The sequence below is a fragment of the Amblyraja radiata genome, chromosome 25 (assembly GCF_010909765.2).
Source record: "Amblyraja radiata isolate CabotCenter1 chromosome 25, sAmbRad1.1.pri, whole genome shotgun sequence".
Taxonomy (NCBI): Eukaryota; Metazoa; Chordata; class Chondrichthyes; order Rajiformes; family Rajidae; genus Amblyraja; species Amblyraja radiata.
This window is the reverse complement of record NC_045980.1, coordinates 21,541,742-21,568,422: the sequence shown is the minus strand read 5'-3', so window position 1 is coordinate 21,568,422 and position 26,681 is coordinate 21,541,742. Positions and strand designations below refer to the sequence as shown.

The 26,681-nt window shown below is 42.9% G+C and overlaps 1 protein-coding gene across 2 annotated transcripts in view; it reads left to right on the top strand.

Moving 5' to 3' along the window:
* Positions 1 to 26,681, top strand: part of tpst2 (tyrosylprotein sulfotransferase 2) — a 53,010-nt gene that overhangs the window by 14,119 nt on the left and 12,210 nt on the right. The window contains exons 2-4 of one of the 2 annotated variants that reach the window (XM_033043382.1): positions 14,624 to 14,719; positions 18,209 to 18,256; positions 24,472 to 25,417. In XM_033043382.1, coding sequence (XP_032899273.1) covers positions 24,558 to 25,417 — 860 coding nt within the window. In that variant the 5' untranslated portion in view covers positions 14,624 to 14,719; positions 18,209 to 18,256; positions 24,472 to 24,557. The remainder of the gene's footprint in view (positions 1 to 14,623; positions 14,720 to 18,208; positions 18,257 to 24,471; positions 25,418 to 26,681) is intronic. The other variant, XM_033043383.1, reaches the window with a different exon arrangement.

Below are 26,681 nucleotides of genomic sequence, written 5' to 3'. Positions count from 1 at the left end.
CTGCTGTCTGGAGTCATAGCTCATGCTGAGAGACTGGTAATGATTGTTTGAGCTCTGTTATCTCAGCCCCTAGTTCTTATTGACTCAAGTGCGAGTTGTTGCACTTGTGGAAGTCAAATGCAAGGGGAAAATATTCAGGTAATAGCAAAACCCTTAAGACACTTAGAATGCTTTCTCTAGGACGCTGGAGGTTGAGGGGAGGCTTGATAGTATATAAAATTTATGAGAGACATAGATGGGTGGCACAGTGGGGCAGCAGTAAAGTTGCTGCCTTACAGCGCCAGAGACCCGGGTTCGATCCTGACGACGGGTGCTGTCTGGACGGAGTTTTATGTTCTCTGTGTGACCACATGGGTTTCTCTGGGTGCCTCGTCCCACACTCCAAAGATGTACAGGTTTGTAGGTTAATTGGCTTCTGGAAATTGTAAATTGTCCTTGGTGCATACAATAGTGCTAGTGTACAGGGTGATTGCTAGTCAGCGTGGACTCGGTGGGGGAAGGTCCTGTTTCCATGCTGTATCTAAAGTAGACGGTCAGAACCTTTTTCCCCAATAGCATGGACAAAATGGAAATGACAAATACTAGAGGGCATAGCTTTAAGTTTGGAGGGACAAAGTTTAAAGGAGATTTGTGGGGCAAGAGTATTCTTATGCACAGAGGGTGGTGAGTGCCTGGATTGGGGATGGTGGTTGAGGCAGATATAATAGTGGAGTTTAAGAGACTTTAGGATATGCACAAGGATATTCAGGAAATAGGATGTAGCTTTGAGTATAGAAGCTGGGATGTAATGTTAAAATTGTACAAGGCATTGGTGAGACCAAATCTGGAGTATGGTGTACAATTTTGGTCGCCCAATTATAGGAAGGATGTCAACAAAATAGAGAGAGTACAGAGGAGATTTACTAGAATGTTGCCTGGGTTTCAACAACTAAGTTACAGAGATAGGTTGAATAATTTAGGTCTTTATTCTCTGGAGCGTAGAAGGTTAAGGGGGGACTTGATAGAGGTCTTTAAAATGATGAGAGGGATAGACAGAGTTGATGTGATCAAGCTTTTCCCTTTGAGAATAGGGAAGATTCAAACAAGAGGACATGACTTCAGAATTAAGGGACAGAAGTTTAGGGGTAACATGAGGGGGAACTTCTTTACTCAGAGAGTGGTAGCGGTGTGGAATGAGCTTCCAGTGGAAGTGGTGGAGGCAGGTTCGTTGGTATCATTTAAAAATAAATTGGATAGGCATATGGATGAGAAGGGAATGGAGGGTTATGGTATGAGTGCAGGCAGGTGGGACTAAGGGAAAAAAGTTGTTCGGCACGGACTTGTAGGGCCGAGATGGCCTGTTTCCGTGCTGTAATTGTTATATGGTTATATGGTTATGTGCAGGCACCAGGTCTTGTCATCACATTTGGCACAGACATTGGGGGGCCAAAGAGCCTGTTCCTATGCTGTATTGCCCTCTTCTATGTTAAATTGGCCTGATTGGAGGTAAAATTTGTCTGTCTTTGCTCTTAAATGAGTTTTTCCCACAATATTTGTTTATGCTCTTACATGTTAAGTAGTGAAGTCTGATGGTTGGTTCCAATCTGTATTGGGTGACAATTCTGAATAGTCTTGTCACCAAGAAATGGATTTATTAATTAAAATTGGAAGTATTTCATACATGTTACCTTCTGTGAGACTGTCTGTAAATATCAATTGTAAAACAAGTTAGGTTTTATTTAAAGCTAATGTCAGAAATTTTGTCAAAATGGAGAAGTGAAAGTGCCAGTGCCTCAAATAGCACAAGTGGTGCAGATCTCAACTCCTCTTAAGTCATGAGATGCTTACAGAGGACCAGTGGACCATTACTACTGAATCAATGGCGATGTCCCAGGTGGATCTGCCTTTGTCAGTATAATCTGTAGTCATATGGGACTAAATTGGGCTGGACCTTATGTATTATTAGGCATATTAGAATCGATTAAAAAAAGTATAGGAATCTCTCTTGGTTAAAAGATTAGCAAACGTGCTTAAAAAGTAATTACGCCGTTAAAAGCAGTAAGATGATGATGATGATGTTACTTGATAATATGTAATGATGATTTAAACTCCAGTGCCATTTCTAGATTTCACACCCAAACCAATTTCTTGACCTCGTTTTCAACTGTGAAATTTACTGAAATGAAAGACGCACATTAAGCGTTTGGTTGTGTAAGCCTTTGTGTAAACCTGTATGGCTATCAGCTGCCCTCTGCAACCTGACCCACCAAAGCCTTCATTTGATTCCATCTCAGCATATTTAATATGTGATCTATCCCTTGGCGCTGGCACACGTGTATACTTCTACCTAGTATTAAAGCACAGGAATATCTTTACTTTGGCCTTCAAAGTAATCATGACATCTGTTTTTGAGCTACTGGTTGTCTTTGTAGTGATAGTGTCTCTTCATTTTCTCTGTTGTGTTAATCTTCTCTCTGGTGTGATTCAGTTTTTGGTTACCTGAATGACAAGAGTTTGCGTGAGGATTGGAGAAAGTAAAACATCTATGTTGAACTATCTGCAGCTTAAACCAGAAAGATTGAATGGCCAGTAAAATGGGAAAGGGAAGATGATGAGGTATGTAGATTTCTTAATCATCCATCCTTCCAGTCACCAGAAGCAATGCCTCTTGCTCTGGTAGCTCCACCGTGGGATTTAAAAAGCAGATTGGCCTTTCTAATTCTTTCCAACTCTCTCTTGTTGCGTATAACTTGCACATTAAAGAGTAAATTATGTAATTGTCTTGTAAAGTGTTAGGGTAAGTCAAGGTTGATTAACTGCCAGAGAGTGAGAGCTATGGAATTGATGCTTGCAAGTGGCAAGAGTATCATGCAGTAGGCAGCCCTAGTTTGACAAGCTGACAGGACTGCAATTTTCTCATTATTTTGGAGATTTTTTTACTTGAACTGTTGTCTCCTCTGTTAACCCTAAATGCTCTTCAAATCAGAAGTTTTGCAGAAGTTATGACGTATAATGGGTCTTTACTGGCACTGGTTCATACACTACAAGGCTAGCAGATGACTCTTTCCCACATTTGGCTCAGTTTTTAAGCAGCATGTGATTATTACACATAACAAAACCATTAGTCAGTTTTGAACACTTCAAATTATTACTCATTTGATAAATGATTGTTTTAACGATCAGATATGCAATGTTTTTTTTAGTGAGTAACAATAAAGCTCTCTCGGTGTACTGAATAATTAGTATTCAGAGCTGTTCAGAATTATTAAAACAGAAGCAGCTTGATTCTGTGGCTTGTTATGAGATAGAGGGATTTAAATTTGTTTCATTTATCTGCACAAATAGCAAACCACAAAATTTGCAGTGTAATTGCATAACCCATATAATCATCATATTCTCCCATTCTTATGAACGTTTGTACTTCTACTGTGTTATGTTCAGCTTGAGCTTTATTAAATCATTTTGCTCTCACTTCTAGGACCCCTGGATCTCCCTTTTAAGAGCTTTGAAATCCTGCATCTTTTGCTTTAAAAAAAATATTTACTGGTGTATTCATCCCATATGACTGTACTTTTAAAGTTCTGAATGCTATAGAAACATAGAAACATAGAAATTAGGTGCAGGAGTAGGCCATTCGGCCCTTCGAGCCTGCACCGCCATTCAATATGATCATGGCTGATCATCCAACTCAGTATCCCGTACCTGCCTTCTCTCCATACCCTCTGATCCCCTTAGCCACAAGGGCCACATCTAACTCCCTCTTAAATATAGCCAATGAACTGGCCTCGACTACCCTCTGTGGCAGGGAGTTCCAGAGATTCACCACTCTGTGTGAAAAAAGTTCTTCTCATCTCGGTTTTAAAGGATTTCCCCCTTATCCTTAAGCTGTGACCCCTTGTCCTGGACTTCCCCAACATCGGGAGCAATCTTCCTGCATCTAGCCTGTCCAACCCCTTAAGAATTTTGTAAGTTTCTATAAGATCCCCTCTCAATCTCCTAAATTCTAGAGAGTATAAACCAAGTCTATCCAGTCTTTCTTCATAAGACAGTCCTGACATCCCAGGACTGTCTTATCTTTCATCAACACTATTTATAATGGGTTTCCATTTGAAATTATCGGTATTGCCCTGATGACTATTTGCTATGCAGCAGCCTTTTCTGTAACTGAAGACTTTTTTTGGCCATTTCCTGTTTCCTTTCTGACAAAACCTTGTATTCTGTAAACAGTCATAATGCTGAACTCTTATTTGCGACAAGGAAGATAACTTGAATTTCCAAAGCAATTGCATCATTTATATTATCTTTTGCAACTTGTCAGCCATATGCTCAGATAACAAGTTACACTAGCTTCGCATTTTCACCCTACAAACAGCTTACAATTGCCTGTTTCCTTTATCATCATTAACTTGCATTCATTGTTCTTTATCCATCCACATCACCGTCTATATCTCTAATTTCCCTTATCCCTAACCAGTCTGAAGAAGGGTCTCAACCCGAAACGTCACCCATTCCTTCTCCGGAGATGCTGCCTGCCCAGCTGAGTTACTCCAGCTTTTTGTGTCTATGTTCAGATAACATATTTATCCCATTAAGGTGCTGTCTTTTGTAATTTGTGGCATTCTTGCATGCATTTCTCAGGAATCCAAAACAATGACAAATGACAAATTGGAGTTAGGTGTGTAATGTGATAAAAAGTATGATTTCACAATAAAGTGATTATATGAAACCAAGGGAAGGATAGATTTGTAATTGAGAGAATGCAACAAACGTTCATCAGTTTGATCTTTGAAAAGAGATTAGGTAGAAAAGAGGGTACACAAAATTGCTGGGGAAACTCAGCGGGTGCAGCAGCATCTATGGAGCGAAGGAAATAGATGTTTATAGGTTTATAGATGCAAGGTTTATAGGTAGAAAAGAGACCTTGCATTTATTAGAACATAAAGTGATCCAATCGAGTATTTTTTTGGGGGGGGTGTGTTTGACAGATTCTATGCATGAATGATGCTTCCATTATTTGGGATATCTAGGATTAGGGTTTACAACTCGGAATATATGGGCAGCCATTCAGGGCAGAGATGAGAATACATTTCTTCTCATGGGGTGGTGAATCTTTAGATTTCACTGACAGCTGTGAAGGCTCAGTCATTAAGCACGTTCAAAACTTTTTTTTATATATTAAGGAATTTGAGGGCTATGGCAATTAGTACTGATGTATCAGGTCGGCCATGCTTTGCTGAAAGGTGGATTGGTTTAGGGGAGAAAACAGTCTGACTCTGCTTCATTATCTCGAAGGGTCATCTGCCCAACATGCTGCTACATATGATATGATTGAAACTTTTTTACACGCAGTATGGCACTGTGTACCTTTCCTGGAAGGTTCATGCGTCCTCAAGCATTAAGTTACCTTTATCCTTTGCAATCAAGTATGTGTTTTTATTCTTACTTAATTGGCACTGTTTAATGAAATTGTAGCAGTGATTCAATTCTGGACTGGTAATTTGAGAAGATCGACTAATGATTCATTTCCATTTGTTCACTAATAGAAAGAAAATCTATGCTTGTCATAACTGAGCCTTCTGTAACTCAAGTTCCATTGTTTAGTCGTAGGGCATTTACCCACCTCTGGAAGTGGCGCATCAAATTTGCCACTTGTGCCAGACTGGCAGTGTGCAGTATACCATATAAAAATAATATCAGTATTTTGAAAAATTCTCATTGCTTCATTAATATTGGGATTTGCTTCACATGTCAATAGATTTTAAGCAGTAAAAGATGTGTTTATACTTAAAGCATAAGCATGGGATTTTAAATCCTATGGGTGTTTTAGAGCAAGATGAACATCTGGAATATAAATTAGTTGGTCAACTTAAATACTAATAGTTAGCAGGATTCTGAAGTCCAGACACAGGGCATTCACCTCCAATGATACAGTGGCCTACATGAAGACCAGATACGACCTTGGTAAGGCCATCAAAAAGGCCAAAAGGGACTTCTGCTCCAAACTGGAGGGCGAGACAGATGTTCGGCAGCTGTGGCAGGGCCTGAATGCAATCAACTCCTACAAGGCAAAACCAGGAGGCAGCTCGAATGTCGGTGTAACATCACTTTCTGACGAGCTCAATGCGTTTTACGCACGCTTTGACAGGGAGAATACTGATGTGCCTTCCCGATTCCCCATTCGCTGTGATGGCATTTCAGTCTCAGTCACAGAGGCCGATGTCAGGAAATCCTTCAGAGGGGTAAACCCCCGAAAAGCACCTGGTCCTGATGGTATACCCGGTCGTGTTCTAAAAACCTGTGCGGACCAACTGGCGGGAGTTTTTACGGACATTTTCAACCTCTCACTTCTGAGTTCTGAGGTCCCCACCTGCTTTAAAAGGGCATCAATCATACCGGTGCCCAAGAAGAGTAAGGTGATGTGCCTCAATGACTATCGACCAGTGGCACTAACGCCGGTGGTGATGAAGTGCTTTGAGAGGTTGATCATGGAGCAAATCAACTCCTACCTCGACAAAAACCTGGACCCACTGCAGTTCGCGTACCGCCACAACAGATCAACGGTGGATGCGATCTCGCTGGCCCTCCACTCTGCACTGGATCACTTGGACAACAAAAACTCATATGTCAGGCTGTTATTCATTGATTACAGCTCGGCATTTAACACAATCATCCCCTCCAAACTGGTTACCAAACTCGCAGAACTGGGTCTCTGCGCATCCCTCTGCAACTGGATCCTCGACTTCCTCATCCACAGACCACAGTCTGTTCGTATTGGTGGAAATGTGTCAGCCTCGATAACAATCAGCACGGGAGCACCTCAAGGCTGCGTGCTCAGCCCCCTGCTGTACTCGCTCTATACCCATGACTGCGTAGCGGACCACAGTGCGAACTCCATCATCAAGTTCGCTGACGACACCACTATTGTGGGGCGTATCACTGATGGGGATGAGTCAGAATACAGAAGAGAGATCGAGCAACTGTCCATATGGTGCCAGCGCAATAACCTGGCCCTCAACACAAGCAAAACCAAGGAACTGATTGTGGACTTTGGAAGGAGTAGGAGGGGGACCCACAGCCCCATTTATATCAGCGGGTCGATGGTTGAAAGGGTCAAGAACTTCAAATTCCTGGGCGTGCACATCTCTGAAGATCTTTCCTGGTCCGAGAACACTAACGCAATTATCAAAAAAGCTCATCAGGCCTCTACTTCCTGAGAAGATTATGGAGAGTCGGATTGTCAAGGAAGACTCTCTCTAACTTCTACAGGTGCACAGTCGAGAGCATACTGACCGGTTGCATCGTGGCTTGGTTTGGCAATTTGAGCGCCCTGGAGAGGAAAAGACTACAAAAAGTAGTAAACACTGCCCAGTCCATCATCGGCTCTGACCTTCCTTCCATCGAGGGGATTTATCGCAGTCGCTGCCTCAAAAAGGCTGGCAGTATCATCAAAGACCCACACAATCCTGGCCACACACTCATCTCCCTGCTACCTTCAGGTAGAAGGTACAGGAGCCTGAAGACTGCAACAACCAGGTTCAGGAATAGCTACTTCCCCACAGCCATCAGGCTATTAAACCTGGCTCGGACAAAACTCTGATTATTAATAACCACTTTCTGTTATTTGCACTTTACCAGTTTATTTATTCATGTGTGTATATATTTATATCATGGTATATGGACACATTTATCTGTTTTGTAGTAAATGCCTACTATTTTCTGTGTGCTTAAGCAAAGCAAGAATTTCATTGTCCTATACAGGGACACATGACAATAAACTCACTTGAACTTGAACTTGATTCTCAATTCAGCCTGGAAAGAAAGGATATGTGCGCCTTTTTGGGAGTTCAGGATGTTAATGATGTTTTTTTTTAAGTATACTTGCTTCAAGTACACTTCAGTTGTAGGGAATGAAGCATCTATTTTTAATGGAAAAGGGACCCAGAGAGGTATGTGGTAAAGATCCCATCATCTGAAGATGAGCTTATTTATGCAGTGAGAAGAGCTATGGGCCAAATATGGAGAAGCTAGACTACCTTAGGTCGCAAGGACACTCTGGGCCAAAGGGCCCATTTCTATACTGCCCAACTCTGATTCTCTCTCTTCTAGAAATGTTGTTGAGATTAAATTATCCAGGGCACCTAGAATATGGGTTTTGTCTCATGCTTCAGTCTTCATAATGGGACGACTTAAATTCTTGAAATAATACTAAAATGTTGAAAATGTGTCAGGCAGCTTCTGTGGAGAGAGAAGCACAATTAGCATTTCGGGTTCATAACCTTTCATGAGAACTTGAATGAATTGAATTCAATGGTTTACTGTCCTTGTCTGCTTGAAGAAAACCTAAATTTTAATCCCTAAGAAAAGCAAATTGACCTCTCATTGAAGTTAATGCACACCAACACCTCAGAAAACTAAAGATGCTTGGCGTGTCTCGAACAACTTATTTCCTTACAAATAGTCCAGTTTAGTATTGCCATACCTAAGCACATCCCGATTAGCAAGTGTACAGAAATAGTTTACTGAACCCACATGCAAAAGGGGACATTCATCCATGTTGTAATTCATGTATAAATTCAAGTTATTATGGTTGAAATTGTATGGGTATGTAAGTGCCTTTCTCTGATTACAGCCCTAAAAACCTCTATCTCTATCTGGATGTGTACCTTGGAATGCACTATATTGTAAACTTCACTTCATCCTCTTTTGCTATTTCTAACCATAATCATAATTCCATTTACATACTTGCTGTTGGAAAGCACACATTGTGCTGCTGAAAACAGCATATAATTTTTTTTAAATTTTCCAGCTGAAATGGACACCCAAGAATATCCTTTTGAAAACAAAAGTTACAAAGAATTGTGTATCTTTTTAGTTGTGAGCATTGCTATGGGAGATGCAACCTTTTTTTGATTAAATATGTGGATTGCTACACTACAAATAGTGGTAAGATTAAAGAGTGTATTAAGGGAAACAGATGTGTTTTTGACCTTGAAGAGAACTCAATGTACAGGATTGCAGAGCAAGACTGCATCTTCCCAATCATTTTTTTAAAACATTTAATCATTAAAATTTTTATTTTTGTATAATTTTATTCGGAACAGTTTATTGTGGATTGCTTTCACAAAATTCCAAATGCTTCAATAAAAATGAGGTTACTTTTATGTATCTTGAGAAGATCAAGGTTTGGTATTTGATTTTTGATTTACATTATTCTCTTACAGCTTCATCATAACACTGCTGATATTTTGATAATTTGAGGAGCTATTTTTCTTTGCTCCATTTGATAGCAATGTCACAAAAATTTTGAGATTTAAAAAATCAAGTCTGTAATTTATCCCATCAGATAAAGCATAAAAATAAGTTTAATTTGACACCTAATTCACTTTCATATCTCAAGTATTTAAAAAGTTATGGCCATTTTCATACTCGGAAATTAGCATCTTGTTCCCTATTGATTTTCTATGGACATAACAAAAAAGCTTTGATCGTGGACAGTCAAAAGCCCATAACTTTCTTAAAAATTAAGAGAACTGAATGAAATTTTCAGTTATCGTAGATTGAACCATTCTGAAACAAATATAAAATAATCTTACTTGGATGACCTGAAATTAAAGCATATAATTAGTTAGTTACCCAAGTGTAGCTAATTTCAAACTTCAATTACTAGATCTAAACATCTATCCATTTCTTAATAAATTATTAACATTTTTAAATAGCCTAAGTGTCCAAATAATATTCATAAATAATTCACAATAAAACATGATTTTTAAATCTCATTGACATTAATTTATAGGCCAAATGGAAGGAATTTAGTGTTCAATTGCTGTAAATTAAAGTCCATTTAAATCAGCTTTCTAGTGGGATCCTGTGAACGCGCTGGTTTAGAACGTTCACATTGCGCTAGATTTGTGCCCTCAAATGCCCAGAAAAATACTGCGGGATATAATGGGCCCAAAATGAGCTACTCGCAATATTAAACTTTGTATAAAGGGATCTTAAGAAGCCCTTTTTAATGTAAAAATATGCAGCCTACCTTCAGTTGTTTGCTCTATGAGACCCTGACTGCTGCCGTTGTTTGCGGGTTTAGAGATTGATTTTTAAACTACTATAACTATTATACGAGGCCTTTAAAACTAATAATAGCTTTTGCGACGGGGTCTTCCAGCGATTTTTCGTTAATAATTAACTAGGCTGAACATCTTCGATTTGAACAGCCTAGAGAAAATCGCGTTTTAAACCCGCCCCCCTCTAAACGGCGCCAAAATCGCGCACACCCGCAGCGACAGATTTTCAGCGACGCTTCAGGTAGGCTTTGCAACATACCTACATTTGACAAAACAAAAAGATAGACTTTTTTACAGTGAAGTCTGTCTTTCAAGTAATCTCTCATTGGATTTTAATTGGATCTAGACTAAGTGGGACCCGTTGGGAGGCCTATTCCCCCAACGCAACCCGTTCCCCAACACAATATTCCACCACTCACCCGTTCCCCCCAACGCAACCCGCTCGCCCATCGCAATAATCCACCACTCACGCCTATCCCCCCCCTCCCCCCCCACAGCAAATCCACCCCCCTGTCCCTCTCTCCTTCTACTCCCCCCCCCCACTCCTCTGTCCCACCTTGCCCATCACCCCAGACCCCTCTACCCCACTCCCTCATTCACATACCCCCCTCCCTCCCTCTCTCTCTCCCCCCTCGCTCCTTCATCCCTCTCCCTCCCTCGTCCCTCTCGCTCCCTCGTCCCTCTCGCTCCCTCATCCCTCTCGCTCCCTCGTCCCTCTCGCTCCCTCGTCCCTCTCGCTCCCTCATCCCTCTCGCTCCCTCATCCCTCTCGCTCCCTCGTCCCTCTCGCTCCCTCATCCCTCTCGCTCCCTCTTCCCTCTCGCTCCCTCATCCCTCTCGCTCCCTCATCCCTCTCGCTCCCTCATCCCTCTCGCTCCCTCTTCCCTCTCGCTCCCTCATCCCTCTCGCTCCCTCTTCCCTCTCGCTCCCTCATCCCTCTCGCTCCCTCTTCCCTCTCGCTCCCTCATCCCTCTCGCTCCCTCATCCCTCTCGCTCCCTCATCCCTCTCGCTCCCTCTTCCCTCTCGCTCCCTCGTCCCTCTCGCTCCCTCGTCCCTCTCGCTCCCCTCGTCCCTCTCGCTCCCCTCATCCCTCTCGCTCCCCTATCCCTCTCTCCCCCCTCATCCCTCTCTCTCCCCTCATCCCTCTCGCTCCCCTATCCCTCTCTCTCCCCTCATCCCTCTCGCTCCCCTCATCCCTCTCGCTCCCCTCATCCCTCTCGCTCCCCTCATCCCTCTCGCTCCCCTCATCCCTCTCGCTCCCTCATCCCTCTCGCTCCCTCATCCCTCTCGCTCCCTCATCCCTCTCGTTCCCCTCATCACTCTCGCTCCCTCATCCCTCTCGTTCCCCTCATCCCTCTCGCTCCCTCATCCCTCTCGCTCCCTCATCCCTCTCGCTCCCTCATCCCTCTCGCTCCTTCATCCCTCTCGCTCCCCTCATCCCTCTCTCCCCCCTCATCCCTCTCCCCCCCCCTCATCCCTCTCCCCCCCCCTCATCCCTCTCTCCCCTCATCCCTCTCTCTTTGCCTTCTGCCATGCAGCCAACCTGTTATCCATGTTAGTATCTTCCCTCTGATACCATAGGCTCTCGCAGCCTCATGTGCAGAATCGACTCACTGGGATATAAAAATAGTACTTATATCAAACAATCCTGTTTTCTGATCTCCCGAGACTTCTGTCATTCCATCGTCCATTATCAAGAATTATTTTTTAGGAATTTTGCGGCAGTTACTAGCAGGGTGATGGTAGTCCTTCTGTGAGTCCTGCTTTCTCTACACTACCTGCCCCTCCTGTCATGGTGGCACAGCAGTAGAATTGCTGCCTTATGGGGCTTTTTCACGGGGCGAGTTGACGCAAGATGTCACCAGAGTGAAGTGGTCGTGGTCCAGCACGAGTCTCGCACGATATAACGGGGGTAGATAAAGAGTTCCCACGGTACTCGGCATTTCTGTTATTTGTGCGAGTGACTTGTCCGTCTCCCGAGCTTTCGCGTTAAATCTTGAAAGAACATCGTGAACTACACGTGACACAAATGATGTAACTTTTTTTTTCACACACTATAAATATCCTCCCTTGGTTGAATTGGCTCATTTGGAGACATATTTTACTGTGTATGTGGGAGACACAGATGGACTGAGCACAGTACCTCGGTCTTACTGTGTGTGGGAGAGGGGGAGAAAGAGACGTACACTCACAGAGGCAGAGTCTCTCAGCCTGTGTAAGAGGGAGGGAGCGAGAGAGAGGCACACACAAGGTGGATGTGAAATCTCACCTGCCTGTTTCAGTGACAGACACCCGCCGCCAGTAAATGAAGACACCCCCATCTGTCTCCCCCTCCTCTCCCTCGACTCCCCCACCTTTCCCTCCCAACTCCAGTCCCGTCCCGACCCCCTGGGAAACTGAATAGAGCAACAATATAGATATAGAAACTGAAACAATATAGAAACTGAATAGAGCAACATGGCAAAAACATCTCTGACACGCTTTACCCCCTTTCTTTGAGATTTTCTGGGAGCCATCTCTGCAAGTGTTCCTGTTAAAAAGATTATCCGACAATGACAATTAGGTGGGACGTCCTCGAAGGACACATGTTCCCTTGTCGATATTGAGACCACCTTTTTTACTCACCTTCTGTCCCCTCTGTCCAGCTTCCGGGTTTACCGTTCGCAGGAGTTCCCACGCGCTATATCTCTAAAATCTGAAGTTAGGTAATGTCTAAAGGAACTGCAGACGCTGGTTAATGCTGGTTAATACGCACAGAAGGACACAAAATGTTGGTGTAACTCAGCAGGTAAGTCAGATCTGGGAAGAAAAACATAAAAAGCTGGAGTAAGTCAGCGGGTCAGGCAGCATCTCTGGAGAAAAAGAATAGGTGGCGATTCGAATCGGAACCCTTCTTCAGACAGCCTAATCGGAATTGAGCCTGAAGATGTGTCTCGTCCCGAAACATCAGCTATTTTTCTCCAGAGATGCTGCTTGACTCGCTGAGTTACTCCAGCTTTTTGTGTCTGTCTTCGGTTTAAACCAGCATGTGCAGTTCACTCCTTACACGGGTCTCTGTACAACATTGATTGGTAGCGTTCCGGACCCTGCTTCGGAAAGGCATCGATCGCTAGTCGGCGAGGACTCCGACCTGTATCTCTCAAAGAAGTACATGTGAAAAATTTCTCACGGACCATAAAAATGCGTAACCTTTCAGTAAAGTCCCTTTTAAAGTCCCTTTTAAAGATTATAGTTATTTTCTTGAATCTCATTAACATAACTCATGAATAAGTTGATGTCCATATGCGGATGCAAATCTTTATTTTTATTTATTTTTTAAATTCAATCCCACAGAAGACAATTTTTACTCACCTTCTGTCCCCTCTGTCCAGCATCCGGGTTCACCGTTCGCAGGAGTTCCCACGGTACCCGCAAGAGTTATTACGGATATCGCACTGGCCACTACGTCCATATAATGTTGCAATGCTCAACCACAAGTGTACAAGTCACTCTTGGAGAAATTCAAACTTTCTTGAATTTTCTCCCGAGTGACCAAGTTACACGATTACCTGCCGTTAGCGCTACGGTGGTCCACGAATGCCGTACTGTTACCGCACGAGGTTCCCACGATGTTAAACTCTGGTTAACTCTTGCATCAAGTCGCCCCGTGAAAAGGCCGCTTTACAGAGAATGCGGTGCAGGACACCTGGGTTCAAACCCAACTACGGGTGCTGTCTGTATGGAGTTTGTACGTTCTCCCCGTGATCTGAGTGGGTTTTCTCCAAGATCTTTGGTTTCCTCCCACACTCCAAAGACGTACAGGTTTATAGGTTAATTGGCTTGGTAAATGTAAAAATTGTCCCTAGTGGGTGTAGGATACTTCCAGTATAGTCCCTGGTGGACTCTTCGGGAGTGATGACCACAAGACAAGACAAGACCTATCTTCGTATCATCTGCAAACTTGTCCACAAAACCTTCAATTCTCTCATGCAAATCATTTACATACATTGTGAAGAATAGCGGCCCCAGCACCGACGGACCACCGTTCGTCACTGGCAGCCAACCAGAAAAAGTCCCTTTTATTGCCACTCTTTGCCTTCTGCCAACCTGCTATCTGTTTGTATCTTCCCTCTGATACCATGGGCTCTCATCTTCTTCAGCAGCCTCATGTGCAGCATCTTATCAAAGGCCTTCTGAAAATTCACGTAAATCACATCCACCGACTCTCCTTTGTCTATCCTGCTATTTACTTCCTCAAATAATTCCAACAAGTTCATTAGGCAAGATCTCCCTTTCACAAAACCATGTTGACCTCGGCCTATTTTATCGTGTGCTTCTAAGCACTCGGAAACCACGTCTTTTATAATGGACTCTAAAATCTTACCAACCAGTGAAGTCTGGCTAACCGGCCTATAATTTCTACTCTTCTGCCTTGCTCCCTTCTTGAACAGCGGAGTAATATTTGCAATTGCAATTGAGTAGGTTATGCATGGTGGCAAAATAAATGCTTATTCCAGCTTTGAAATCATAAAACAAGTTCTCAACACTGCTTTCCAGCTGGCTCTTTTTAGTTATATGTTGTGTTTGTTTCTTCTCTCCAGGTCTTTGCGTTTTTAGATGGGGGGAAAGGAGTGTGAGAAACCAAAATGATCATTTTACAACACAAAATAAGATGGCACAAATACCGCATCAGTAAGGTAGGAAATGAAATTGTAAATGTAATTATTTGTTGAAGGCTACTCAAGGTTGTGGATTCAAATATTATTCCAGATATTTGACCATATAATTTACGCCAATAGTTCCCATCTGCCTTCTCGTGAGGGTGATTTAAAAAACAGAATGTCTATTAACAACACTTCCTTAGTCAGTGAGCTGGCATTGTGTATGGCCTAAAGCAAACATCTGAGTGTTCGAACACCAAAGTTCGACTGGCTATTCTCCAAAAAGTCTGAGCAAAGGAAACAGACATAACAAACAAAAGCACGCTAACTTCTTATGATAAAATCTGCATAGTTTCACTTGAAAAATGAAAGGAAGAATAGTTTTACATAGGACACAAACTAGCTTTGATTGATAATGGAATTATTCAGCCATTTTCACTACATCATAGAGATATACAGCATGGAAGCAGGTACCTCGGCCCAACTTCTCGCTGCTGACCAAGTTGCATTCCGGTTATTCCATATAGATTTCCCAAGCATGGGTAGTATTGTCGTTATGTGCAGCCTTTTAAAGAAATGCTTCTTATTACTAGCCAATATCAGTTCACAAGCCTTAGTCTTAGGAAATAAAATTAATCCAGCATAATGCATAACTAACTAGAATGGCTGGCAGTAGTGGAGTTCATTTGGGTAACATTGGAAATGTGTGCTAAGATTATGATAATCGATTGAATGCTTTTTTTCACATGTGACAAGTCACAGTGAAATTCTTTGCTTGCATACCTTGGGTATGCAAATAGCCACCACATAAAGGGCGCTAACAAAGTTACAAATCCTGCACACGATGCTGGTCATGCTTGAAATTTGCAGTACTTGCTCAATCATGATTTCAGCAACCAGCTGCTACTAACCATCGATATTGAATGTGAGCATCATTATAGGTCAAAACTTTGTTTGTGAATAGCACCGACTTCTGCCCATCTTGATTAATCCCTTGATTTTTTTTAGCCCTAAGAGCTAAATCTAACTCTCTCTTGAAAATGAAGCTACTGGTGGAGTGGCAGGTGCAGGAGGTGGATAGAGGATTGGTGCTGCCACTGGGAAGGCAGAACAGTGATTATATGGAGGATAGATTTCTGGAATCCTACAAGACATGAAATACTCTTGTGCGTAGTAAAGGGCCTGTCCAACTTACGCGACCTTGGCTCGCAAATTACGCGACCTCGTGGTCGCTTGAGGCATATGGGTTAGAAGCGCGGAGTTGTGCGGGGCTGGTCCCGACATCGCGCGGGGCTTCGAAATTCTTGCAGTGGCCGAAACCTACGCGCGCCAACGGCCTGTTGGCACGCAGGCGCATTGCGGTCGTACGCATCGTCTTGACGGCGTACGCCTAGCGCATGGCGTTGCGCGATGACGTCACCGCCCTTCGTGGCATTGCGTGATGATGTCGCCGTGCGACGCCCAAATTTAGTCGTCACGCGCGTACTTGACGCGAACTTCGCGTGAACGCTTCCGTTTGGTCGCGCCAAACGCACACAATCGCATGCAAGTAGGACAGGCCCTTTAGTCACAGTCCTAATAGCAGTCATCTGAGCAACTTTGGGTTTACTTGGCATTGGCAGCAGTTTTTGCTTGCAGTGTGCCTCCAGGGTGTTGGGTTGGAGCAAACTTTGTTCCTCATTTGTTCCTCATTATTCTGTTTTTAGCTAAACAGTTAGCTGATTATTTTTGAATTGGAATGCTAAATAACACTGAAGATGTTTTCAGCTAACATCCCTTTTGGAAGGAAGGGTTAATTAGTTTGTTAATTTATCTGGCTCACTTAAGACAATTATTTAAGATTATGATTACATATGTGCTTTGAATAATATAACTATAATGTTTCGGGTTTCGTCATGGAATCAGATTTTTTACATTGGCAGACTGGTTAACGTAGATCAATATGAGCAAACAGGTGTCTTATCTATTTTCCTGTGGACTTTCAAAGGATGATTAGTGAAGGTGAGTAAAGCATGCGGTTTAGTTTATTGACTGTCTGAATTCTACCATGAAGGACAGCATTAGTCTAAATCAGGAATTAGTGGTTAGCTATCTTAATTGGCAAATTTGAGAACATTATTTTGTACCTCTTGTTAGCCTGGTGTTTGTAGATTGCTCTGTCGGTATCTTGAGCAAATGGCTGGAAGTATCAAATCAAGTAGTGTGACTTGACCTTTATTAGCTTCTGGCTCGTGCATCTCTTTCTGATTAGGATGCAATTCATGGCTACCAGAGAAAGAGTACATATTAGTTATGGTAAGGGGACTAAGGCAGGACCGGCCTCAGGAGGTGCGGGGCCCAATTGGGAACAATTTTGGTGAGCCCCAGTATCCCAGCCAAGGTCTGTAGAATCATAGAAATATAAATAACATCTATTATAGACTTTATATCTCTATGGTAGAATGAAAAGTAATCAAAATGCGTGCTTAAAAAGTGCATGCACGTTAACGGACCAAACAGATCTAAGCTACATTTTAATATAAAATTGCATACATGTAAGCCTACAAGTAACAAACAAAATGTGTAGATCACCTCTGAAAAGTACATAGTTACAATACCACTGGTTTTAGTGACTATGAAATGGGAAAAAAAAGTTATTTAATCAACTAGATCCTGGAAAACCAATAACCATTGGCGAAAAACCAGTCCAGGCATTACATTTTGGGCTTCAGCCCCATCCTACCCTTTGGGCTTCTACCCCATCCTAACTTAGTTGTGTGTGTGTGTGTGTGTGTTAGTTGTCTGTGCGTTATGTGTGTGTGTGTGTGAGAGAAGGGGGGAAGGAGAGAAGGGAGGGAGGGAAGTAGAGAAGGGAGGGAGGGAAGAGAGAAGGGAGGGAGGGAAGGAAAGAAAGAAGGGAGGGAGTGAAGGAGAGAAGGGAGGGAGGGAAGGAGAGAAAGAAGGGAGGGAGGGACGGACGGAGAGAAGGGAAAAGAGAGAGAGTAGGGAGGGGAAGGAGAAAAGGGAGGAAGCGGATGCCGGGGAACGGGCGGACGGGTGTGAGCTGAGGCCGATGTTTGTAAACGTTGCTCCAACGCCCGGCCCGGCCCTCCCTGAGAGAGGAGTGGAGCCGGAGCTGTGTGCGTGAAGCACGGCGACTGGAGGGGCGGGAGCGCTGCCCTGGGACCGTGAGGGAACGACCCACCTCCCCCATCTCCATTCACCCCTCATACCCCCCTCCCTCCCCCCTCCCCGTCTACCCCTTTCTTCCCCCACCCCTCTAATTTCTCTCCCCCTTCCACCCGGGGTAGATCTACCCGAGCCGAGACTAGATTACTCTAGCGCGGGGCCCCCTTAAGTGCGGGGCCCAATTAGGACCAATTGGTCCAATTGGCTTATGGCTGGCCCTGGACTAAGGAATAGTATGTGCAAGCTGCAGTTTACATCTTATGAAAAGCTTTTGGATGTGAAATGCAGGTTAACATGTATATCAGTGTCCAAATCTCCGATGACTTTATTTCCATTTATGTCTTTAACTCGATCAAGGCTACTCAACTGTGAACATCACTCTCTCCTCTGCAGAACTGACATGAGGTTTGTGTACCAGTTTTCCTTAGATTCTTCTTTGAATAAGATCAAGGTTATACCCACACTGCTAGTCCATATCTATATTACTAAAATTTTCATCTTGACCACTTCCTGTTGTTCTGTATATTGATTTTAGAAAAAACGCTGCCACTTATGGCTGTGATTTTTGGCCATCTTCCTGCGCAGGACGAGGATTTTTCCCATCGATGAAAAATAAAAGTTATTAGTGTTTAAAAAATGCTGGAGTTTAGAAGGATGAGGGGAGATCTTATAAAAACTTATAAAAGGACTGAACAAGCTAAATACAGGAAAAATGTTCCCAATGTTGGGCGAGTCCAGAACCAGGGGCCACAGTCTTAGAATAAAGGGGAGGCCATTTAAGACTGAGATGAGAAAAAAAAGTTTTCACCCAGAGAGTTGTGAATTTGTGGAATTCCCTGCCACAGAGGGCAGTGGAGGCCAAATCACTAGATGGATTTAAGAGAGAGTTAGATAGAGCTCTCGGGGGCCTGCCTTCTCCCCAGGGATATGGGGAGAAGGCAGGCACGGGTTATTGATTGGGGACGATCAGCCATGATCGCAATGAATGGCGGTGCTGGCTCGAAGGGCCGAATGGCCTTCTCCTGCACCTATTTTCTATGTTTCTATTGTTGAGATTCTCTCTCCTGAAGGCCACGGCCCTTCCGGAGGGACTATAAAACCCGGAAGTGTGGAGTTGCCTCATTTCTCTGCAAGATGGGAGAGCGAGAGGTCACAATTCTCAGTCTGAGCTGTGAATAACACTGAACACATGTCTACTAAACTGTGAGTGGTTTTACTGACCTGTCAGTGCTCTTAATGTGGTTTGAAAATGTAGTTTGAAAGTGCTAAAGCTGTGTTGCCTTTGGTTTGAAAGTGCTAAAGCTGTGTTGCCTTTGGTTTAAAAGTGCTAAAGCTGTGTAGCCTTTGGTTTGAAAGTGCTAAAGCTGTGTTGCCTTTGGTTTGAAAGTGCTAAAGCTGTGTTGCGTTTGGTTTGAAAGTGCTGAAGCTGTGTAGCCTTTGGTTTGAAAGTGCTGAAGCTGTGTAGCCTTTGGTTTGAAAGTGCTGAAGCTGCGTTGCCTAATTAAAGCGGCCTTGCCTAATTAAAGCGGCCTTGCCTAATTAAAGCGGCCTTGCCTAATTAAAGCGGCCTTGCCTAATTAAAGCGGCCTTGCCTAATTAAAGCGGCCTGGCCTAATTAAAGCTGCCTCGCCTAATTAAAGTTGCCTTGCCTTCAATGTATAATTAAAAGTTTAATCTTGACCACTTCCTGTTTGCGCTTTATATTGATTTTAGAAAAAGCGCTAGCAAGTACAGCTGTGATTTTTGGCCATCTTACTCAGTCCCCCTACGCTCATCAGGTGCTGAGGATTTTTCCCATCGATTAAAAATAAATGAGTTATCAGTGTTTAAAAAATGTTGAAATTCTCTCTCCTGTCAATCACACCATGAGGGCCATGCCCCTTCTGGTGGGGAGGGGCTATAAAACCCGGAAGTGTGGGCGTGGCTCAGTCTCTGCAAAATGGGGGAGGGAGAGGTCACGACTCGCTGTCTTTCGTGGCCTTGCACCCTGCTTGAAATGGTATGAAACTGCACTTGAATTTGGTGACCTTGCACCCTGCTTGAAATGGAATTTCAAGGAATAGCCTGAGTCAACTGCCAGCCCACCAGCCGTGAGTGAGTGAGCTGCCAGCACAACAGGCTTGAGTGACCGAGCCGCCAGCCCAAAAATCCATTCGGCCCACAATACTAGCCCTCTGGAAACCAGTCCCTTCAGCGCACAACACCCATACTAAAGCCCCCCCCCACTGGCCACCAATGTTGGAATTGGTGGAGAGGTGGAATATTGCGTTGGGGGACCATCCCTCCCGTGTGATGCTGGGTCCCAACCGGTCCCACTTAGTCTAGTATATCCTTCAATTAGCATGAGTAAAATGGTTCATCTGGTCATTACATTTTGGTGTTTGTGGAGACACGTGTATATTGGTTGGAGAGATTCAACATTTCAATCAAACCTTCCCTTCGGTGTACACAAACACAGACATACGTTCGCATGTCCATGCGAACATGTGCACGCAAACCGTGTGCATGTATACACACATATACAATCAAGTGCTTAATGCAGAAGAATGGGCTCCCGCAAGGGTCAGTTTTAGCCCCAACCTTGTTCAACCTTTACACAAATGACCTACCCACCACCAAATCCCGCAAATTCATCTACGCAGATGACATCTGTTTGGCCTTCCAAGCACCAGATTTTGGTACATTGGAACAGGTGCTCAATGAAGACCTTGCTAAACTGGACGAGTACTGCAAAACCTGGCGCCTAAAACCAAGCCCAGCAAAAACGGTCTCCAGTGTGTTCCACCTCCATAATGCAGAAGCCACAAGAGTACCAAACATCTATCTGAGCAGGACCAAACTGAAGTATGCCCCCACTCCAACCTACCTCGGAGTGACCCTTGACAGGACCCTATCCTTCAAGGAACATCGTAAAAGAACAGCAGCTAAGGTGAAGTCCAGAAACAATCTCCTCAGTAAGCTTGCTGGCTCAAAGTGGGGGGCAGCAGCCCCCACACTGCGCATTTCAGCACTAGCCCTTGCATTTTCTTCAGCCGAATATTGTGCCCCTGTTTGGTCCAGGTCATCCCACACACACCATGTGGACACCCAATTGAACTCAACAATGAGGATCATCACAGGAACAATCCGCTCAACACCACTCCCCTGGCTCCCTGTCCTATCCAACATAGCCCCTCCACACATCCGGCGAGTAGTCCTCACTCAAAGGATGCTCCAAAAGACCAAAAACTCCCCTCACCTGCCAATTCACATGGACATCTTCAACCCACCCACTGCTCGACTTCCATCTAGACGACCAATTTGGAAGAACCCACCACCAGCTGATTTCACCATCCAATCAGCTTGGAAAAGGGAATGGGAGTCCAAGGACGTCCCAAATAAACATCTGGTGTCAGACCCCACCCTACCGGTCCCTGGCACCAAACTCCCAAGGAAGCAGTGGACGATGCTGAATAGATTCAGGACTGGACATGGCCCCTGCTTGGCCAGCCTTCACAAATGGGGCAGCAGCCCAACCCCACGGTGTGCTTGTGGAGAGCAGCAAACAATGCAACACATCATTGAAGCATGCCCTCAACAAAGACTCAAAGGAGGACTTGTCACCCTTCATACAGCAGATCAAGAGGCAACTGCTTGGCTAAAGGACTTTGCATTCGCTAAATAATGGTTTATGCAGCTGGTTAAAACTTTGGTTTGGCTAAATTTGAATTATTGTGTGCAGTTCTGGTTGCCACACCATACGAAGGATGAGGAAGCATTGGATAGGGTGGAGAAGAGATTCACCAGGATGTTGCCTGGATTGAACTGTAAGAGCTATATGGAAAGGTTGAACAGATTTGGATTATTTTATTTGGAGCATTGGAGACTGCAGGCCGAACTGATAGAAGTCTGCAAAAATATGAGACATACAGTAGATTGGGTAGATCGTCAGTATTTTTCCCCGGGCAGAAATGTCAAATACTTAGAAGGCATAGGTTTAGGGAGAAAAGGGATACATTTTAAATTTTTCAAGTGAGTTTATTGTCATGTGTCCCTGTATAGGACAATGAAATTCTTGCTTTGCTTAAGCACACAGAAAATAGTAGGCATTTACTACAAAACAGATAAATGTGTCCATATACCATGATATAAATATATACACACATGAATAAATAAACTGGTAAAGTGCAAATAACAGAAAGTGGTTATTAATAATCAGAGTTTTGTCTGAGCCAGGTTTAATAGCCTGATGGCTGTGGGGAAGTAGCTATTCCTGAACCTGGTTGTTGCAGTCTTCAGGCTCCTGTACCTTCTACCTGAAGGTAGCAGGGAGATGAGTGTGTGGCCAGGATGGTGTGGGTCTTTGATGGTACTGCCAGCCTTTTTGAGGCAGCGACTGCGATAAATCCCCTCGATGGAAGGAAGGTCAGAGCCGATGATGGACTGGGCAGTGTTTACTACTTTTTGTAGTCTTTTCCTCTCCAGGGCGCTCAAATTGCCGAACCAAGCCACGATGCAACCGGTCAGTATGCTCTCGACTGTGCACCTGTAGAAGTTAGAGAGAGTCTTCCTTGACAATCCGATTGCGAGGCAAGATTTTTACAGTGCCTGACAGCAGATGCGACAGCAATGTTTTAGCAGTATATAGACATACACTCGAATAGGCTGGGAATGAAGGGAATCTCTGCAGGCAGATGGGATGAATTTAAATTGATATCTTGTTCTGTGCAGACATGGTGGGCTGAAGGGATTGTTCCTGAGCTGTACGGTGTTTCATTCTTGGCACTTCAAGAACAGTAGATAGACACAAAAAGCTGGAGTAACCCAGTGGGTCAGACAGCATCTCTGGAGAAAAGGAATAGGTGATGTTTCGAGGTCAGATCTTTCTTCAGACTGAGAGTTAGAGGAAAGGGCAACCCCTTTAAGAACATACTTCAAGAACTCAAGTATTCAGTTTGCAAACTATATATTTTTTAATCACAGCTAATAGTGTGTGATCCATCAAAAGGAGAGAAGCTTGAAGTAAGAAACAATATTGTCTTTGTTTCACTTCACCCCACCACTGCCCTAAATAAAAACAAAAGAATGTCAGTAGACCTGAACAGAATTGACTGGAGGTGTCTTTTGACTGTATGTCCATTTTGTAATAGAGACTTACACCATCATGATGTACACAAAAGACATTGATTACTAACCGGAATGCTATCTTCTTGAAAACAAGCTGTTTTATTGGACTTTCACCTGCCCTTATTACCTGGCTTAACAGGTACAATTGGATTAGACAAAATAGCACTGAAATATACACTGGTTATTATTCAAATAGTTTCAAAGATTCTGAAGATAGTAATTGAGGAAAGCCATCAACGCCTCATCCTTTTGCAAGTGGCTGCAATTTAATATCATAGCGTCCATTTCTCTTTGAAATTACTTGTATTCTTGTTTGCACCACCTTTTAACTTGTAGAGTATTATCAATGTTAATCTCCTTTTTGTGCAAAAAGAATGTGAACATTTATTTGTTGTTGCAGACTATAATTGACTTCACCCCAATTCTTGCTGTGTGGTTAAAAGGTGCTAAAGAATGACTGATATTATGTTTCTACTCTTTACTGGAGGCTATAAGGTGTTTATACCACTGGGTTGCCAATCTCAACCTGCTATCAAAGGATACATGTATTCATGTTATTGAGCATGCTTCTAGCTCTGCTTTATTGCTTATAAAATTATATATCTTCACAGCAGACCTAAGCAACTAACTGAACCCTTTTGCTTGACTAAGTTTATAAATATGGTGTATAATATGTGTCTGATGCATTGATTTTAAAATCATGTGAATGAATTGCATATTCTTCGTGAGTCTACCTCTGTGCGTCTGATAGAACTTCCTGTGTGCCCTTTTAAAAATAAATTGATTTACTTATTTTCTTGCCCTTTAAAGGTTTAAATTAATGGTATGGTGATTGCACTTCAGTCATTTTTCCTGAAATTAACTGACTTCAGAGGAACACTTGAAAACCCTTCGATAATTCTTGTATTAACTTGTATACAATTGTTAAATTACAGATTCAAGGGCAGTGTTGGGGAATTAAATATCAGCAGTATAGCCTGGTAAAAGTTGGGAGAGGTGTAGATTGTGATCATCAGATACAGTATTCCACGAGGCAGTGCTTTATCTCTGCCTGTGATTTCTTGCTTATCTCTTTTGTTATATTAAAATGAAACTTTCATAGCTTCTGTTTTGTACACTTTTGATATAAATTGATTTTTCAATAACATTGCAATATGGATAGCCATAGTAATGTTTTCTTTATGGGAATTGTTCACAAATTATGTGGATTTTTAATTCCCTCTTTTAAGCTACCAAGTGATATCTCGCATCCTGCTGTTTTTTTAAAATGAGTTAATCAGAGGTCCATTAAAATTTACAAAAACATTCTTATGCAAGTGTTTTAACTGCATGCATTTAGGTACAACATTCAATTTTAGTCTTTGGTGTCCCTTGATTTCCTGATTACACACTCTCAAAAGTGCACCTTGTGAGAATGATACTGCCTCGATAATTATAAAAGGGGAAATATGTCTGTCAGCATTGCTGAAGGTGTACGAGATTGTGTTAATGCTTTTTGTTTTTTCTCCTTTTAGAGTTGCAACAAAAGCCTTGTTGAAATGAGCAGAAGTATACGTGGAAGCTGAAAACGGTGCCTGGCTGAACAGTTAAATGATCAAATATGCGTCTCAGCATGAGAAGGATTGTTCAGCTCATCTGCTGTGCTATTGCTACAATGATGGTCTTTCACATGGGCCACCACATGTGGGAATGTCAGCAAATACTAAATGAGAATGGAGGATGGTTTCATGGCAGACGAACACACAGCGTGATGAAACCTGAAAGGGAGGAATTTGTCATGTTTAATTCAAACCACATTGAATACCGCTACAGTAAAAATATGCCCCTAATCTTCATAGGTGGAGTGCCACGAAGTGGGACAACATTAATGCGTGCCATGATGGATGCACATCCAGATATCCGCTGTGGTGAAGAAACACGGATCATCCCACGTGTGCTGGCCATGCGTCAGGTGTGGTCTAAATCAGAACGTGAAAAGATGCGCTTGAATGAAGCAGGAGTGACGGACCAGGTCCTCGACTCAGCATTGCAAGCATTTATATTGGAAGTAATTGCAAAGCATGGCGAACCTGCGAAATACTTATGCAATAAAGATCCTTTCACCTTAAAGTCTTTAATTTATCTGTCCAGATTGTTTTCAAAATCTAAATTTATCCTAATGATCCGAGATGGTCGAGCATCTGTGCACTCAATGATTACAAGAAAAGTGACAATTGCTGGATTTGACCTCAGCAGCTACAGAGATTGCATAATCAAATGGAACAAGGCTATCGAAATTATGTATAGCCAATGTATGGAGGTGGGACCTTCCAGGTGTCTCTCAGTTTATTATGAACAGTTGGTATTGCATCCGAAAAAGACTATGGAGAAGATCATGACTTATTTGGATATTCCATGGAGTGATGCTGTTTTGCATCATGAAGACTTAATAGGAAAAGCAGGAGGTGTCTCACTTTCAAAGTGTGTTTGTATTTTGTTTTGTTTGTGTTCCCTTTTCTTGAGGACTTTGTGTGGGTATGCTATCCATCATGTGCATGGCCAGTACGAGAAAGCGTTATCTGAATGGTGAACATCGCAGCTGAGCCATGCAATGTTCACTGACATCAGTTGCCAGTAAATCACTACATTTTACTGCAAGAACATTGCTAACTTCGCCCAGTGCACTGGTACCATGGCTGATCGTAGTATCTCCACTGCTACCTGTCCCTCTAGTTTAGAGCTAACTTAGGACAGAATTCAATTTGTTAGCTTTTGTTTGAATGGCAGTATTTATTCTCAATGTATATTTTACTTAGAGTAAAGGAACATGGTGCCGAGAAGTTAAATTTGTACAATTAAATTCTGTGGAAACGTATTAGTGTGTGCCACATGTTTAAAAGGCAACCAATTAAAAAATATTGGGAAATATTAATTAATTAATACGTGGTTAAATTGTGAGTGCCTGGGTGTAGGCAATTGAAGGGGGGGTCACCAATGTTGGATAAATTAACATTGATTGAGGATTCATAGAACTGATGCCTCACAGTGTCAATGACGTAAATATAGAACATGGGAAAGAAGAGCTCAGGAACAGGCTCTTCAGCCCACAATGTCTCTCCCAAACATGTATAAAGATCAACTAATCTTATCTGCCTGGATATGCTCTATATCCCTTCAATCCTGACCTCTGGTACTGACTGCGCAGATTTTTCAGGTTCTCTCTGACTGTATGGGTTCTTCCAACTCCCTAAAGTTGTGGGAGTTGGTAGGTTAATAAGCCACTGTAATTTATCCCTAATGTTTAGGTGAGTGATAGAACAGGAAAGTTGATGGGAATATGGGAAATTGTTCTTTTTAAATGGGATTAATGTAGGAGTTGAGTTTGAGTTTAGTTTATTGTGAGGTGTACTGAGTTAAGGTGAAAAGCTATTGTTACGTGCTAACCAGGGGAAATACGGTTGCTCAGCAAACTCGTGGGTGATGGGTGAATAGTGTTTGGTACAAGTTACGACAGATGTCAACAGGGTTATCATAGAAGTAGGTTTCAAGTGGTGTGTTAAAAGTAAACATACGAAACATTGGTCATTTGGATTCTAATGGCAGTTCCACAATTCAGTAAGATAAAGGTAGATTACCACGTTACTACATTATTCTCATTTCCATTGATTCTCTTAAGAACTAAAAAACTATTGATCTTTATCTTTGATATACCAAGTGACTAAACCTCTATGGCTACCTCCGGTAT